This window comes from Garra rufa, chromosome 2, assembly GCF_049309525.1.
Source record: "Garra rufa chromosome 2, GarRuf1.0, whole genome shotgun sequence".
NCBI lineage: Eukaryota > Metazoa > Chordata > Actinopteri > Cypriniformes > Cyprinidae > Garra > Garra rufa.
In genome coordinates, this window is record NC_133362.1 from 57,400,321 (window position 1) to 57,417,716 (window position 17,396).

General features: G+C 43.7%; 1 protein-coding gene across 1 annotated transcript; it reads right to left on the bottom strand.

The window, feature by feature from the left end:
• Window positions 1–13,853: 13,853 nt before the first annotated feature.
• LOC141325844 (uncharacterized) lies at window positions 13,854–15,758 on the bottom strand. Its single transcript, XM_073834573.1, has 2 exons — window positions 15,093–15,758; window positions 13,854–15,026 (listed from the first exon to the last, which is right to left on the bottom strand). The coding sequence occupies exons 1-2, from the start codon at window positions 15,756–15,758 to the stop codon at window positions 13,854–13,856; spliced, it is 1,839 nt and encodes a 612-aa protein (XP_073690674.1).
• Window positions 15,759–17,396: the final 1,638 nt, after the last annotated feature.

Consider the following 17,396-nt stretch of genomic DNA (forward strand, 5'->3'; position numbering starts at 1 on the left):
TCTTTTTACTCTGTGTCTTTTTGGCTGGGGCTGTATTATTTCAGTTAAGTTACCCCCAATCATTGTTACCCCTTGTAACAATCTTACTCTGGCACAAGTGCCTTTCCAATCTTTTGGTAGTGTTGCCCTCAGTCTTTTTCCCCCACATACCCAATAATAGTCTGCTACTGCTTCTGTCTGATCTTCCATAGCACGAATCTGTGGAAAACTAATAGTTGCTTCTGTACAATTGTCTTTAACCTTTATGATTGTCATGTTCGTCTTTACAGTAGCTGTGGCATAAATCAAACTGAATGATTTTAGTACACTTGAGTCATAGTACATATCTTGGTCTAGATGCCAAATTATGGCGCAATTCCCTCTAAACTTTCCCACATCGTGATTCCCTTTTGATTTGTTGAAACACTCATATTCTAATGTGCGATCAATCATATAAGCAACTGGGATTTCCCTTTTCTTAATGTCAATTCTTATATCCATCCTTTGGCACTCATCCCCCCACCCTGGCTGTTTGTAGAACTGATGGAAGTCTTTGTTCCCAAGCATGGTCAAACATTCTGATGGGCAATAAGGATACATCCTCCCAGTGACATTATCACAGTAATTTGAGTAAAATCTACCACAGTGTCTGTAATCATATGGGCTTGGAACAACCACAAGTTTTTTAAGGGGAGATGGGGAACAAAGTACACAATTAATCATTCCTGCTTCTTTTGCTGTGTATTCTGCCCATTTGAACCATTCATTGTGATAGGCTGCATCTAACAGCCCTTCTTTTTGTAAGTATGTTTCTATATCATAGACTAAGGTTTCATTTTCACTATCATGAAACCCTTCCACTGACCTTTTTCTAACATGTTTGTTTGCATAAATACCTGCTATTTCTTCAACCACATCAGGAGAATAGGTCAGCAATGGTGGCTGAATCAAGTGTGAGAAATTCATCAGGTTGATATCTGGATTGGGCACTAGTAGAGGGTCTTGACTCAGTGGGGCTTCTGGGCTGCCCTGTATCTTGGGCAATTGCTTCAGCAGGTATATCAGCACTAGGACCAGGATCAGTCTCTCCCTGACCTTCTTGTTCAGTGTCAGCAGGTAGCATTTCATCTTCAGACAGTTCTCCTGTTTCAGCTTGCTCTGTTCCCCTAAAATGAGGTGCATCAATATTACTCTCTTCCCTTTCCTCAGAATCATGGGCTTCAGGGATCTGTTCTCTTTCTGGGGGTTCTATTTCTTCTTCATCACCCTCATCATCAATTTCTGGTTGCTCTTCTCGCCGTCTAGGTCTTAGTCTGGGCACTCTAGTGCAATGGTTTAAATGATACCAGGTTGTGCTTCCCTCTACCTGTACTGCAGTTGGAGTTGCTCTTACAACAGTATAGGGACCTTCTCTTCTTGGTTCATTCCATCTACGCCTAAACACTCTCAAATATACTCTATCACCAGGTTGTATAGAGCAGGGAGTTTCTTCTTCCTCCCTTGGGGCTCTGCTCTGTTCTTGAGCATTAATGGCTTCATGAATGGCTGTCAATTGTTTCATATATGCCCTTAATTCCATTTGTAATTGTTCAAGAGGCGGTCCTTCGTATGGGCCCCTCAAATACGGGACTGGCATTGGTCTGCCAGTCAGCATTTCATGTGGAGTCAAGTTTGTTACTCTATTGGTTTGCATACGGTAGCTCATTAACGCTAGTGGTAAAGCATCTACCCAGTTCAACTTTGTATCAGCACAAATCTTGTTCAATTTTGTCTTTAAAGTCGAGTTCGCCCGTTCAACTATTCCTTGAGATTGTGGTCTATAAACGCATCCAAGTCTTTGTTTTATCCTTAGTTGTTGTATTACTGTCTTTACTGTTCTTTGAATGAAAGCTGACCCATTGTCTGAACTGATCTGGGATGGTATACCAAATCTAGGAATTACTTCTCTTGTCAGAAATTTAATCACTGTTTGGGCTCCTTGATCTGCTGATGGGACTGCTTCTATCCATCTGCTAAATCTATCAATTATTACCAATAAGTATCTTTTTCCCCTGACTGTTTTTATCATGTCTGCATAGTCCATTACAAGATGCTTGAATGGACCCTCTGGGACTGGTATGTGGCCAATTGGAGCAGATGTTCCTTTTCTAATATTATTTTGGGCACAAACTTCGCATTCGGATAGATACTCGTCCACCATTGCTTGTAAATAAGGCGACCAATAACCTTGTCGCTTTATTTTTCTAATCACTTCCCCCCTCGCGCAATGGTCAAAACCATGCGCGTCAGAGATCAGGATTGTAAGCAATGGTGTAGGAGCAATCATATGGCCTTCATGAGACCTCCAAAGTCCGTTTGCATCTCTTGTTGCCCCTCTTTGTTGCCACACACTAATTTCATATGGTGTAGCTTGTTGTTGCATACGTGTAACATCTGCCAATTGTGGTTGAGGTTGAATCAAAATAGAAGGAGCCATTATTGCTGTTTGACAGCCAGAAGCTTGTCTAGCATATTGGTCTGCTGCATTGTTGCCCTTAATTACAAAATCATTACCTTTTTTGTGTGCCTGACACTTGATGATGGCCAACCTCTTTGGATACATCATAGCTGATATTAAATCAATTATCTGGCTACCATGCTGGACTGGCGTGCCGTCACTTTTCTTAAAGCCTCTTTGCTTCCACACTGCTCCAAAAAGATGGCAAACGCCGTGGGCATATGCAGAATCTGTGTAAATATTTACAGTTAAATCTTTGGCTAGCTTACAAGCCTCAGTGAGAGCCTTCAGCTCTGCCAGTTGTGCTGAGCATGGTTGTTCACAATGCTGCACCACAACTGGGACAAAATCATTATCAACACGTTTTACAATAGCAAAGCCAGCATGATTACCCAAATGGTCTCTGAAACATGAACCATCCACAAAATAATCAGCATGTGTATCTGTAATTGGTGTTGATTCTAAATCTGGCCTCAGTCTAGTAAATGCTAAAGAGTCAGCTATACATTCATGTGGTGTGCCTTCATCTTGTAATGGTATGAAATTGGCTGGGTTAACTGTTGTGCATCTTTTTATTGTAATGTCTGGAAAGGTCAGCAATGTTGAGTATGCTATACACCTAGATGGAGTCAGGACGAATTTTCCCTGCTCCAATAGCTCTGCTACTTTGTGGTGTGTATATATTGTGACTGGGTAGCCCATAGTTATTGTAGATGCTTTTTCATATGCAAAATAGACTGCAGCCAACCCTTGTTGATAACATGGCGGATAACCTTCAGCTACACTGTCCAGTTTAGTGCTATAATAGGCAATTGGCTGTTTCTTTCTTCCGCTACATGTTTCCTGCATTAGTACTGCAGATGCATAACCATCTTTTCGGTTAGCAACATACAAATGGAATGGTCTGTCATACATTGGCATGGTCAAGGCAGGAGCATTTTGTAACTCTTTTTTCAGTGATTCAAAGGCTACTAGTGCATCAGTTGTCCATACTAGGAGTGCTCTAAGATTTTGATGGCCTACTTGTTTCATTAGAGATCTTAAAGGAGCTGTTTTGATGGCATAGTCTTCAATCCAGTCTGCACTAAATCCTGTCATCCCTAAGAAAGTCATCATCTGCCCTACTGTTTGAGGTTTGGGTGCTTTACTGATACCTTCTAACTGACTGGGTGAAACTGCTTTCATCCCATGTGAGATTGTACGTCCTAAGTATTCAACTTGTGGTAAGCAATACTGCAGTTTTTCTTTAGAGGCCTTGTGTCCCCCCTCAGCCAGTTTGGTCAATACTTTAATTGAGTCTTGGTGACACTGTTCTAAAGTCGCAGAACAAATTAATAAATCATCTACGTACTGTATTAACGTGCTGTCCAGCCTTAGATCACTCAGGTCCTCTTTTAAAATTTGGTTATAGACATGAGGACTGTGTTTAAAGCCTTGTGGTAAGCGTGTGTAGGTGAGTTTTTTACCTTGGTAGGTGAATGCAAACAAAGGTCTGCTCTCTTCTGCTAAGGGAACACTGAAAAAGGCGGAACAAAGATCAATTACAGTGTAATAATTAGCAGCAGATGGAACATTGGTTAGTAGCGTGTGTGGATTTGGAACTTCTGCAGGCCAGTCTTCCACTACCTCATTCACTGCTCTCAAGTCATGCACCAAGCGCCATTTTGATTTATCTGCCTTAGCTACTGGCAATATTGGGGTATTACAATAACTAGTGGTTTCAACAAGCACCCCTGATTTAATCAATCCCTCAATGGTCTTTTTAATCCCTATTTCTGCCTCTTGTTTCAAAGGGTATTGTAATTTTCTTGGCATTTTAGCTCCAGACCTAAGTGTTATTCTAACTGGATTAGCTGATTTTACTAACCCCACATCAGTGTCATGTTGAGACCACAACTCAGGTGGTACCTGTTTCTCCATTTCTTTTAACAATTCAGCCTGCTTTGTTTGATTGTCTTGATGTGGTAAGTCAGTTTTAGTATTTACAACTATTCTGGGGGTACCCATCATTGGGGTAGCACACAAAATTTTGAGGTATGTTTTATCTGCTGATTGGAGAATTAGAGGATTTTCTGTGAGCTCCCACTTACTTTCTTCTGCTTTTTTCATCATGGGGCCTAAATCTTTGGATGCACAGTCCTTATTTACATACAGAGTAACATGGGGAACTGAATCTGGCACCTCAAACCATTCATCAATGAATTTTTCCCTGTCTACCTGCAGAGCTGCTCCTTTTGGTCCTATTACTATACATTGTGAGATCATAGGAATTTTTAACCCCTTTGTGTCTGCTAACCATCTTTTTTCAAAGTCTGGGTCTTTGTTTTCATCATACTTCATTGTACAATGAAATTCAGTTTTTGGTAGACTTGGTTCATAAAGCTGTTCCCTTATATACCTTCCCCATTTGCTAAGTGTTTCTTCTACTTCCTGTTTTAGGTCACCTAACCAATACATGTTAGCACATGGCTCTTGTGTTTGTTGAAATACAGAGACATTCATTTGTGTGATTGCCCGTTCATCTATATAAATTCCGTCTGGGGTGCATAATATCTGCATCTTTAGCTTACATATGGCATCTCTTCCTAACAAATTAACAGGTGTGTGTTCTGAGACTAAGATTGGTATTCTTATTTCAGTGTCTTTCAGGCTTATGCTTACAGGGGCCGTCATGGGAAGTAGTTGTGTTATCCCCGAGAATCCTACTGTCTTCATATATTTTCCAGACATGGGGAGGTGTGAGGCATACATTGGATTTAAGCATGAGAATGTGGCCCCTGTATCAAGAAGCAAAGAAATGGGTTTTCCTTCTATTTTGACTTGCAGCATTGGTTCTTGATCAGCATCATATGTTATCATTGGAAGTTGACTCCTCCCCGTAGGATTCTCTGGGCAGCCCTAGTAGCCTTGGTCAGGCCCACGCCATGGGTTAACTGGGCCTTGGGCTTGAGCTTGCACTTGTTGCTGTCCATAGTTGACTCCTGGGGCCATGGGCTGGTTTTGTTGCCAAGGGTTGATGGGGCAGTCTCTTCTGTTGTGTCCAGGTTGATTACATCCCCAACACACTCCTGGTGGGCCACCACCTCTTTGCTGATTGTTGTTGAATCTCCCTCTGCCACGTCCACCTTGTTGCTGTTGTCTGTTCCAGTTTCTGTTGTTTGACTGTTCTGGCTTAAAGTATATGACAACTGGTGCTGGGCCTTGTGGTGAACTGACTGGTCCAGCAGGTATTGGTTGTGCTGCCATGGTCTGGTTTACTGGTGCATGCACATTCACTGCTGGAGATGGATTGGCTGGCGCTGGGTTATTAACAGGCGCCATTACTGCCGGTGGTTCTTCTTTTTGAACTGCCTGTATCTTCTTCTTCTTGTTGAGCAGTTCCTCAAGCTGCAGCTGAGTCAGCTTCCTTTGGAGCTCCTTTTCTTGGTTCTTCATTTTCAATTCTTGCTTTCTGTACTGTTCCACAGCATGGACCACATGGTCTCTGAACTCCTTGTGTGTCTTGGAGTTCAGACCAACCACGTCCTCCAGCTTTGCTTTCACTGCTGCAGGCATGGCTTCCACAATGGCGGTCCTAAAGAGTGCTGTCAGTACCTTGTCGTATTCTGGATCTCTCTCCAGCTCCTCTTTCCAACGTCTTAGCTGTTTCTGGATATAAGTCGTTGGGTTCTCAGCTTCTCCCATTGGCTCCCCCTTCAGAAAGCCAGGATCAGTCTGCATGGGATACTCAGTTCTCAATGTCTTCCATATGTCACGACGATGTTTGTCAAAGGAGACTCCATCTGCTTGAGGCCTGTCCACTGCTTGCAGGAGGCCAGATTGCTTGAGAACATCGTTCATCTTGGAGGCCCCCAGACACTTGGCAAGCAGTGCCTTGATGTCACCCAGGGCCAGAAGTTTTCCAGTTGTTTCTTCTTCAAATGTCCTGATCCACTTTCCAGCACCTTCATGAATGTCTGGTAGACGTGAAACCAAGGTATCTAGGTCTTGACTTGCCCAAGGTATATACTGGGCGTGGCCTTGCTTGATGAGGATTGGGCATTCAGTGCTTGGGGCCCCACTTCTCTTTGACAGCCTTACTGGTCTGTGTTCCCCTCCTGCTCTCTGTCTCTGCAGCTGAGGAATCTGAAATAGATCATCAGGGTATTTGATATCTTGCAAAAGCAATGTCCCTGATACTTGCTTGTATTTCTTTCGATGGACGTAGTCACGTGGACTTGGATGAGACAGCAGTGGCTCACATTCGGCTTCTGACTTACTCAGTTGCTGTCTCAGTGCATCAAGTGAATCTTGAATTCTTTCCCTTGTTTTGTTGGTTCTTTCCTCCATCTCATCCAGAGCATCCAGGATGGGGTCAGGAACAGGAAGTGTTGCTGTGTCTTCAGCTTCAGCTTCAGGCCCCTCTGTTTGGCAGCTGCCCAAGTCCTCAGAAGCTGGTGTCTCATATCTGTATTGGTCTTCCAATTCTTTTAGCATTTTTGTTAAGTGTTGGTGTGAGTGTGGCCCACCTGTTTTCCCCTCTTCTCTGTGTTGTCTGGCCCCTCCTCTCTTGAGTCTTGACTCCGCCTCATGGGTTGTTCTCACTCCTTCCCTTAGGTTTGGATGCAGCGCTGGTGTTGAAGCTCTGTGTTCAAATGATGTTAATCCCTCCCCCAAGTCTGTGTATGAGTCTCTCTCTCTCCCGTCATCTGCCTCTCTTCTCAACTCCTCCTTGCTGCTTTGTTGATCATTTTCAGTTTCAATATTATCTTGTACATACCCTTCAAATTCTATTGGCCCCTTTATATCTATTTTTCCCTGTACTAGAGGCATTTGGTTCACAACCTGGTTGCAGGAAGGAGCATATGGAGGTGGCCTTTCTTCTTTTGTTTCATTACTTTTAGTTTCTTTTTCCTGCTTTTCCCATTTTAATAATTTCATCCCATATTGTTTAAACAAAGTAAGTACCCCTAATTCTTGTTCTCTTTTCTTTTCTCTCTTTACAGATTTGTCAGAGGCTTTGTGATTTTTTATTAAGACCTCCATTTCTTTACACATCGCTACATCAAACGTGCCTTCTGGTGGCCATTTAGTTGTCAACTTCTTTGTTCTATCTGCCCATTTCTTTGAGAGTTCCCTTATCACTTCTTTACAGGCTGGATTTTTAGAGGCCAATAACTCTGCTGGATCTGACATTTTAAGAATTTAGAAGTGATATTTTATCACTTCTTGTGAGATCTGATCGGATCGTCTCAGATATTTTAAAATGATCACTATATGTTTTCTTGTCAATAAATTGAAGGGTAACACAAGGCCCTTTGGTTCTTCCTTCAGAAAATTGCTTTTTGTCCAGATGATGCTGTCCCCCAAGCTGAATGCCTCAAAACTCCACAGTCTCCCTGCATGAAATTTGCGACCTGTAGCCGTCACTCCTCCTGCCCAAATTGAGTAAGTGAGAAATGGGGTTAACCTTATGCAAAACCCTTCTGTCCTTGATACACTGATATTTAATTCATCTTTTGTGCAAAAATAGGGAGCTAGTGGCTCCATATAGTCAATTAATAGTCTTTTATCTTGTTTTGATAAAATTCGTCTACCCCTTTTACCCCTCCTTTTCTTCTCTTCATTTACTGCTTCTTTGTTTTCCATTGTCTCCTTTCTACATGAATTGGCTAGCCACTGATCGGACTATCTCTTGTTGCTGCACTTCTGCTCTCTCACGATCTTTGTGGATTTCCAACCACATACGCTGTACGTATTGGGGATCACTTTTTAGTACAATCGTCACCAACAAACGTCTCAATGTTGTTCCTGTCCCACACATTGGCACAGTATTTCCTGCCTCATCTGCCCGGACCAAAACTCTAGATGTCCAGGTTACTTGTCGTGTGACAGCTGTCAATCTGAGACGAATGTTGCTGAGGATTGTGTTTCCCACAACACCCTGTGGGCACACGCCCTCCAAATTGCGCCTTAGGTAAGGTGCTACCACTGGGTCAATGGGGATTTCTACTACATTTAATGCAGCTTCCAGTTGTGAAGACACTGGAGTGCAAAGATTTTCCAATTTACCTATCAATTGTCTAAGTGTGATATTCTTACGAACAATTTCCTCCCAGGGTATTAATGGCCATTCAAATGTTATCTCTTCTAGGTTCACTATTCTAGTCAGTTTCCAAAGAAAATTATTTTTTCTGCCTTCTGTCAATCTTTGTACCTGCCCATTCAATTCAAGAAACTGTGATTCTAACCAAAAATGATTATGGAGGCCTCTTGTTCTTGCTAAGGTCTCCAGAAATGCTTGGTGTTCTTTTGCATTCAAATGTCCATCTGATTCATCATAATATTCATTAAACTGGTACATTTTACTCTACTTTGAATGGGACAGGCACAAAAATTATCTATCAGATGTCTCTCCCTTTCTCTCTCCCTTATTTTCGGTTTTAACAGGGCTCCCTTACTCACTCAGCTCACACACACTTGCCCCCACTCTTGCTCTCTCTGATACGCACTCAGGTTACACACACAAGACTCCTCCTCTGCTCACTCACGCAAGAACCCCCACCTTTGCTCACGCACACAGAGAAAGAGAAACCAACTTGCCTTCCTTTCTCTCTCTCTCTTCAGGAATGAAAAATCAATCAGTGCTTATCTTTTCTTTATCAATAATTGAGTTTCACAATTTGGATCACAACGTCGGCAACTTGGATGATGTCCAAATAACCGACAAAGCCAATTCTTTGGAGTATTTTTTGTTCTTTCAACTCTTATAATTCTCTTTATGTATTCTTTATTTTCCATTCAATGTATTTGTTTTACTTTTACTGTTTTTGTAATTACACTTGATTGTTCATTCCTTTTTCAACCATAAAACATTTACACAAAACATATATAACATACACAGCGCAAACCAGTCAGCGTGGTTAATGGTTAGTAAAATATTTCAACGCTTCAACGCATTAACACACACACAGAGCTCTTGACATACAACAGATAGAGACTAACGGTTCAACTTCTTCTAGTCTGCAGACACCCGTCTATGCGACCCTTCCGTCATGGGAGCCCACCAGGGCCACGCTCAATCGACCTCTGAGCGGCTCCCTGGTACCCCTTGGCACCCCCACTCAGGAAGTCGCCCTTACGGGATTTTTATGCCCCTCTTGGGCACCGTGCACCTCTTATGCACACAAATCTCTTTTATCAGCCTTTTGAAATCTGGAACTCTCTAATTTATGTTCACTTTACATTTACTTTTTATGCTCAGTTAACTTTACTTCAATACTTTTAAATCTTTTTTATTCTGGTGAAGCCCTTTATCTCAGATTACCATCTCAGGTTTTAGCCTTAGCAGAACACGCAAACAATCCTTTTATCAAATTATAAGCAAAACTGCTTACCTTATTTTTTGGCGCCTTTTTGGTTTGTTTGCGTGTCAGCCAGGCCTTCCACCCGCGACGGCTCTCGTCGAAGCCGGACCTCAATCCAGTCCCATCTGGGGTGCCAATTGTTATGTTGTGGAGCAAAGATGATGAATTCTCTCAATGAAGTCAAAAAAGCTAAAAAAAAAAACAGAGTTCCAGAAGTCAAAATAAGACTTTATTGAACAGTACAACAAAGCCGAGATAACGGTCCCGCATCTCGCCTTTGTCTGTCGGGGTGTCCATATTTATACCCATCTTCGCTACCCAAACTTGGTAGTTCCGTTTTTTTATTGGCTATGCTTGTCCGGTTCGCCACAATTATTTATTGCCCCACCTGGCCCATTTTTAATGGTGGTTTTTGGTTGAGTCAGCCATTTTTTAAAAAGTAAGTTTATTCCGCCGCCTCCAATTGGTTGGAGGCGGTCCAAGGGGTCTCCAATCAGTTGGAGGTGGTCCCTTTAATTCATTTATCAAACCTGTTTACATGTATCTGTCATATGTTGGACGTCACCCAAAGTTCACTGGTTCATTTTAAGTTCACTGGTAATTTCCAGTGGAAACCACCGGTGCTGCCCTATAGAAAGCACCTGCATTTTAGCCTGTGTTAATGCAGTTTAATCTGTATTGAGACTTCTAGTATTGTGATACTCAGCATTTTGATAGATATTGATTACTGTTATAGCCATACATCATTTGTTTAAGTAAAATAATATTGTTTAAGTAAAATAATATCATATTGAGTAAAATAGCACAATATATTTTTAGGATACACAATAATACACGCAACAAAACTACATGTTATAAGAAATGCAAGAGAAAGAAAACAAATGTTAGAGAATTAACAAAAACGGCCACTCTCTCCCACAGAGCGCGCCCTCCACTTCGCAAACACACACTTATATATACTTTCAATTAACAATTAACATAGGATGGGGCCAATCAGGAACTGCCACACTCCGCCCATTAGGTTCTCAAGAAAACTCAGAGTCGTCACAGTAGCGCATGGGCCATGGGAGTAACTAGGCGTTGCGTTTGAGCGTAACCGTTTTGGTACGACCGCAAATAGTTTGTTCATGAACTTGATAATTTAGTTTGAAAGGGTGCTGGGATTATCAAGATCTGTGACGGTGCTAAATCGTGATTCCGCCGGGATTTTGCTTACATGTCGTTTTAAAGTGGCTAGGTTTAGAATGTTAAACAGAGTGCCTACAGCCGCAGCAGCCCCAGCAGGGCGCCCAATAATCGTTTGGGACGCCGGTTGTACCCGCTTAATTCAGCCTGGGTTACGATCATTTTCTGTAATTAGCGCAGCATGTGGTTCACATCTGCCTGCATGTGGGCAAGGACTTCCCGTGTCTGACGGGTGTCGGCCCAAGAGTTTTGGGGGCTGATAGGGTGTAGTGTGTTCTGGAAAACATCGTAGGGTCGAATCGGCCATACACCTTTAGAGGTAGACTTTGCGGTTAGTTACTGATAATCCTGATTACGCAGAGAAACAGGGCGGCGAATCATAACATCTACCTGGAGATAGAAAATAACAATGGGACAGTTAATCACGCGGATCATGGTTTGGCGGGGTCGCCTAATATGTTAACGTTTCTGGCAATGATTTGCAAATAATATGGTGTACTGAGTCAATCCCATCTTCAGGGGCCTAGACTTAAAAGAAAGTTAGGTAAGTTTCTGATGAGGGCTAGAAGGAAGGGACACATAGAGAAAGGGAGAAAAAGGAAAACACGAAGAGACACAATGACACTGACTGAGGTTAGACAGTAAGGATAAGTGTCACATGTGTGGAGCAGCTCCTCTCTGCTGGGTGGAGGTTGGTCCTAGCAGTGCGGCAGAGGAGAATGTTTAGGTGATTTGTGTTGTGTTTAGGAAGTTAGCTGTGTGTTCACCTAGAAGGATAGAAATCATGTTAGTGTGAGGCATAGTCATGAATTGTCGGTCTGTGTCAGTGGGTTTGGTCTTCCCCCTTTTGCTGTTAGCTGGAACCCCAGTGTCTCTTTATCTGCTTTTGGTGAACCCATCGAAGAACGGGCTCGCTGCGCCCTTGTCCGATTCTGGTTCGGTCAGTAACAGGCGAGAGCTTGTGGGATTCCTTTCAGTGGGGTAAGGACTTTCTCTGACAGGCGATAGGGAGTGTTCTGCCAAGGATGGCGGAACCGTAATACCACACTTTGTTTCCGACACTGAGTTCCTTGTGCGAAGGAGATAGCATGGGGCTTTACATCCAAATGTCTCTATATTTCCAGCATCATTTTTTTCAATTTTGAGTTATGCTCGGTGGCTTGGGTTTCTTGGTTGAAACTGGCAATACATCAGGCATCCTTCTATGTAATCTGCCACATCTTGTTGTATGCCAGGCCACTGTGCCACCTGTTTGAATGGGTAGTAGGTGGTTTTGGCACCACAGTGCACTGCGCATGGTGCATCGTGTGCATGCCTAAGCCTCATCCCCCTTTGGCTCTGAGGGACTACAAGCTTTGGCGCAGTTAGGGGCTCAGAGACATATGTGAGGGCACCATTTTGCAGATGCAGCATGTTTTTAATGGATTGGAGGGTGCGGAGGTCTGAAAACGTGGATTAGTCGAGTGTAGATCTCGTAAGGGAAGAAAAGTTCGAAGATGTGAGCAGAAATGGGTGGGTCTGCTGATGTGGGAGTAGGAGGGGTGTTGCATATTAATGGTATGTTGGTGGCGGGTAAGAGCTGTAGCCATCGGGATGGGTGGGAGGGCATGAAATGTATTGAATGGTTGTGATGGGCAAGGGTCGCTGTTGAGCCGGACCACGCCCGCTTTCAGATTGCCCTGGTGACTGTCTGGGCAGTCATGGACTTACGCTGTGGGCATCAGTTTCATTGGGCCACAGTCCGGGACGTCCTTTGCAAAAGAGTCCCTGTACTCATGTAGAATTTCTTTAAGTCCTTGGTGATCTGCTTTCTTGAGTCTGGTGTCCTTTGGTAGGCTTTGGTGTCTGGGCTTCGTTGCTTTGAAGAGATTCAGGCTGCCGGCTGAGTTTTCCTGCCCAGGGGCTAGCACTGCGACAGATACTAAAGTGTCTTGGACATTTATGGCAGTTCTGAGTTGAGGGGGACCTGAGTCCCACGCTTGCAGTGAGCAGAGGGAAGGGCCTTGTTCTTTGCTGCTTGGCGTTGAACTTGAGCTTGGCCTTGACTTTGACACTGCATCGTCACTAAGCAAATTGAAGGCAACATCTGTGGCTTGACACTGCGACTCATTGGGGACTACTGACTGGAAGGGCAATGGCTCACGGACTTGCGTCCACAACTTCAGGTGCTTAAAGTCTATCAAGGGTTTGAAGCGATTTAGCAGATCTTTTCCTATGAGGAGCGGATAGTTGTTTAGAGGTGAGATGTAGACTGGGTGAATGAGATTCATCGGTCCCACTGTTAGGTGAATTGGGGCCACATGTTTCAGCTGTAGGCCCATGTTTGAGTATGCTTGCAGGTTCAGTTCGCACCTTTGGAGTTTGACAGTTCCATCAGTTATCGTTCTTTGAATTTCCTCAAGGAGTTCAGTTGACATTAGAGTGATGTCGGCTCCTGTGTCTATAAGGGCTTCCACTTTGACATGACCCTCGATGGTGATGGGAAGGTAAAACTTTCTCGTTGTACCTTTCTCGGTGAGATTGCCTAGGAGTTGAGGGACTGGCGTTTGAGATGAGATAGGTAGGAGTTCAGGACTGGTTCGGTGTTCTTCGGAGGAGTGGCAGACGACTAGGACAGCACTTTCAGGTGATTGAGTGGTTATATCAGCAGGTGTTTGTTGGAAGCTTCTGTGATCTGACGTGTCATGTGTTGAGTCAGTTTCTGTCTCTTGCTCTGGATGTTTAAAGAAGCTTTCTTGTCCATCTGAAGTTATGACAGTTACAGTGTTCTTGGGGTAAGGAGAAGAGGTGCTGTTCTGTGTGGTTTGTTGGAGTAGGTGGTCGTTGCCTTCTTGTCTGGTCGCTAGTCAGGCCGCAGTGGGTTTCTCTTTCTTTTCCCACTTCCGATCCTCCTTTTTGCGTTTGAAGAACTCTTGCATCATCATTTTCATCAGGTCTTGTGAATCAAAACACGGCAATGTCTCTTCTTCATGTGTAGATTCAGCTTGGGCTTGATCAGTGTGGGATCTTTGTAAGTTCTTTCGTCGATTTGTTGGACTGGTTGCATTAGATTCCCACGAGCCATTTCCTGAGCTTCCTGATGAGGTTGGCTGGCTCCATGATCTCTCCCATCGATTCTCACAAGGTCTTGGATGGTACCAGGATTTTTCCCAGTAGCGTTCAGGTGAGTGTTGTCGTCCGCGTGGTCCATCCCAGCGGTCGTTTCTTTGTGTAGGTCGGGCGCCAAAGTGAAAGTCACGTTCTCTGTTGAATGAGGATGGTCTCCATTCTCTAGGAGGTGGCTTGAAGCTTTCTTGGTGTTGGGCGCCCTCTAGGGTCATTTCTTGACATTGTGTGTTAAAATCAAGAACTGCAGTAGACTTGGTGCCTTTTTCTGACGCCATCTTTTGCTTGCCGTAGGCTTTGTGCGCCAGGTCTCGCAGCTGTTGAGACGTCATTGTTTGTGGGCATGCAAGGACGCCAAGGTGGTGGCTTACCGCAGGATGGAGATTTCTCAGAAAGAGAGTCTTAAAGTTCATGTCCTGCTCCATGTCAGGTTCATTGCGAGCTCCGAAGTATGCTTCTCTAAGCCGGCTATAGTATGCCTGGGAGGATTCATGACGACCCTGTTTTGTCTCCAGGGCGGCCACCAGTCCTTGCTCTGATTCCGGGACTGCAAATTCCTTGATGAGGGCTTGGCGGAGCGATTGGTAGTCATTCTTTGTGTGAGAAGGCTGTCGGTCCAGGAAGCTCTGCACTTCAGGGCTGGATGTCGTTCGCAGCAGATAAAGTCTGTCTTTGTCAGTAACGTTGGGTCTCATTTCTAAGTGAAAATCGACATCATTCAAGTAAGAGTGGACGTCTTGACCATCTGGCAGACTCGGGGTGAATTTGCTGATGTTTCGGGTCAGCTTGTCAAGGTCTTTGAGGTCCATGCCATGTGATGGGTTATGGCTGGCCTTGGGGAGTTCTCGTAGCTTGGGTGTGAAGTAGGTTTCTTCAGAGGGAGCTGGCGAGGGTTTCTGAGTCGCTCCCTCCCCCTTTTGTTCACGGGACATTTCAGGAACAGGGGACCCGGGCCTGCTTAGCAGGGGTGAGGCCGGGGCCCGTTGCGTCCTGGTTGGCTCAGGGCGCAGTTCATAAGCATATCTGAGTTCATTTTTGACACTGTCAAATTCCTCTTTCATGTCGTCAAGTTGTTGAGTGAGGTAACTTATCTCAGTTCTTGCCTCGTTCAGATGTGTTTCGAGGGCTTTAATTCTGCTGTTCTTGTCTCGGAAGTCCAGCCTTGCCTTTTCCAGTAGCTGCTCTGCGTACTGTAGCTTGTCGCTGAGGTCGGCGCGGGCTGACTTTGCGTGCTCCATTTCTTGTGTGTGGTTTGCTAGAGTTTCTTGTAGTCTAGCGATCTCCTCAGTTGCTCTGGGATCCGTCTCATTGGACCCTTCCCGTCGATCTTGAGCCTCCAGCTCTAGCTGCTCGATGCGTTGCTGTGCGCGTTTCAGCTCCTGCTGGAGATAGGCGAAGCGTCTGTCGCTCCGTTTGAGGGAGGCGATGAGGGTGTGACTCAGGGAGCCAGTGATCTTTGCTAGCTCTTTGTGTCCGTAGCTCTGACCTGGATCATGTTTCATGATTACTGTTATGTTGTTGTCCAGTTGGTCTTGTGTCTGTTGTTTGACAGCTTCGGCGGCTTTGGGTAAGAGGCTGTCCGTCACGGCACTTAGCCAGATTTCCAAGTCCTCCCAGTGACCAACGGGGTCTGTTGGGCGAGGCATGTTTTGATGCCGTGAGGAAAGACCAGACCACTGACTGACACAGACCTGTGGAAAGAAGAACAAACAAACAAAACAAACAAACAAAACCAAAACAGTGGTGTGAGTGTGGTGGTGTCGGGTGTAAGTGGGTTTTGGGTGTGTTGTGTTGAGGTGAGTGTGGTTCTCCCCGCAGGTGGTTCACTGGTGTGCACGCCTCCAGCTAGCGTCGCTATGGAGGAGGCGAGGGGGTAACCACGGGTGTTGTAGCTAGAATAGAGAGAGGAAAGAGGAACAAACACCCACAGCAAAGAACGGCGTAGTCGTCGGCTGCTTCCCCCTTTTTCTAAAGAGAAGAGAGAAAAGAGACAACAACAAAAGGAACACTTTGGGCAGAAGGTAGAAAGAGAGAGATTGGGAGAGAGAGGGAAAGTGAAATACACCTTTCTGGCCCCAGAATGAGTACAGTCAAGGTTTTTTTTTTTTTTTTTTTTTCACTTGATGTATGCTTCTAGATACGGTGCTCAGAAATGGGAATTCCAACACGCCAGGACTATGATTGTTATTATAATCCCCTCCGGGATGAGGGAATATACAATAACAATGACAGTATTGGCTTTGCAGCTGGTAGGATTGACACTGTACACCAATCAGAGCGTTTCTGGAAACGGGTTCACGACTGGCGCCTATCAGTCCTCGCTGGATTCGTTGGGACCTTGGCTGTAGGGTTCCACGATGAGAGGGGAAAGTGAGAGTTAGACACAAGTTTAATTGGCGTTTTCAAGTTGTATGAACATTGAACATTGATTAAATGTCTTTTAAACAACCAAAATTCTCTGCTTTTATGATTCTCACAGGCACAATCGAGGAAATAGCAGCAGTAGTCAAATCAAGAGGAGGACAGCTAGGTGAAAGAGAGAGAGTGAGGAGAGAGACAGCCAATTGGAAATGAGGTTTCGCTCCCAAGTCAGGGAATATGACAAGACTTGATTATTACAATTACAATTAAAGCCTTGGTTTGCAAATTAAAATTGATGTTTCAATTCAGTAATGATTGTGGGAGAACTAAAACTGTAACGCTTTGTTAAAGTTTTAGTCAGCAGTTGTAATCAAATGAATCAACACAAACCATTGAGGTATGGGAAAAGGAACAACTATTGATTGTAAAAAGGAGTCGTTTTCAAATCAAAAATGATTGTTCCTGGTTATAATTTAGAAGTTTTCATTAAAAATTGGTCAAGGAAATTATAATTTCTCTATTCAACGTGTATCATTGCCGTCTGAAAAGGGGAAATGTGATTATGATTAAACTTAAAATTAAAATGTTCAATTAAAATCAAAAAATTTTAATTGGAATCAGAAGTTTAAATTAGAGATTAAAATTTCCAAATAAAAAAATGTTTAACATAAATTATCACCTTGGCAATGAAAGTTGGTGACCAAATTAAAATGATGCCTCCTTAAAATTGACTACAAATAATCAATGTTAAATCAATCACAGAAATTGCGGTGTGGCAAGGAGATGTGATTATTTATTAAGATTGATCAAAGTATTCAAATTAATCAGCTTAAAAATAGTATTTGATTATAAAGCTTGTAACAGTTTAATCTGGCAATGCAAACAGTCAAAAAGGAGAGAGCCTTAAATCGAAACAATAAAAT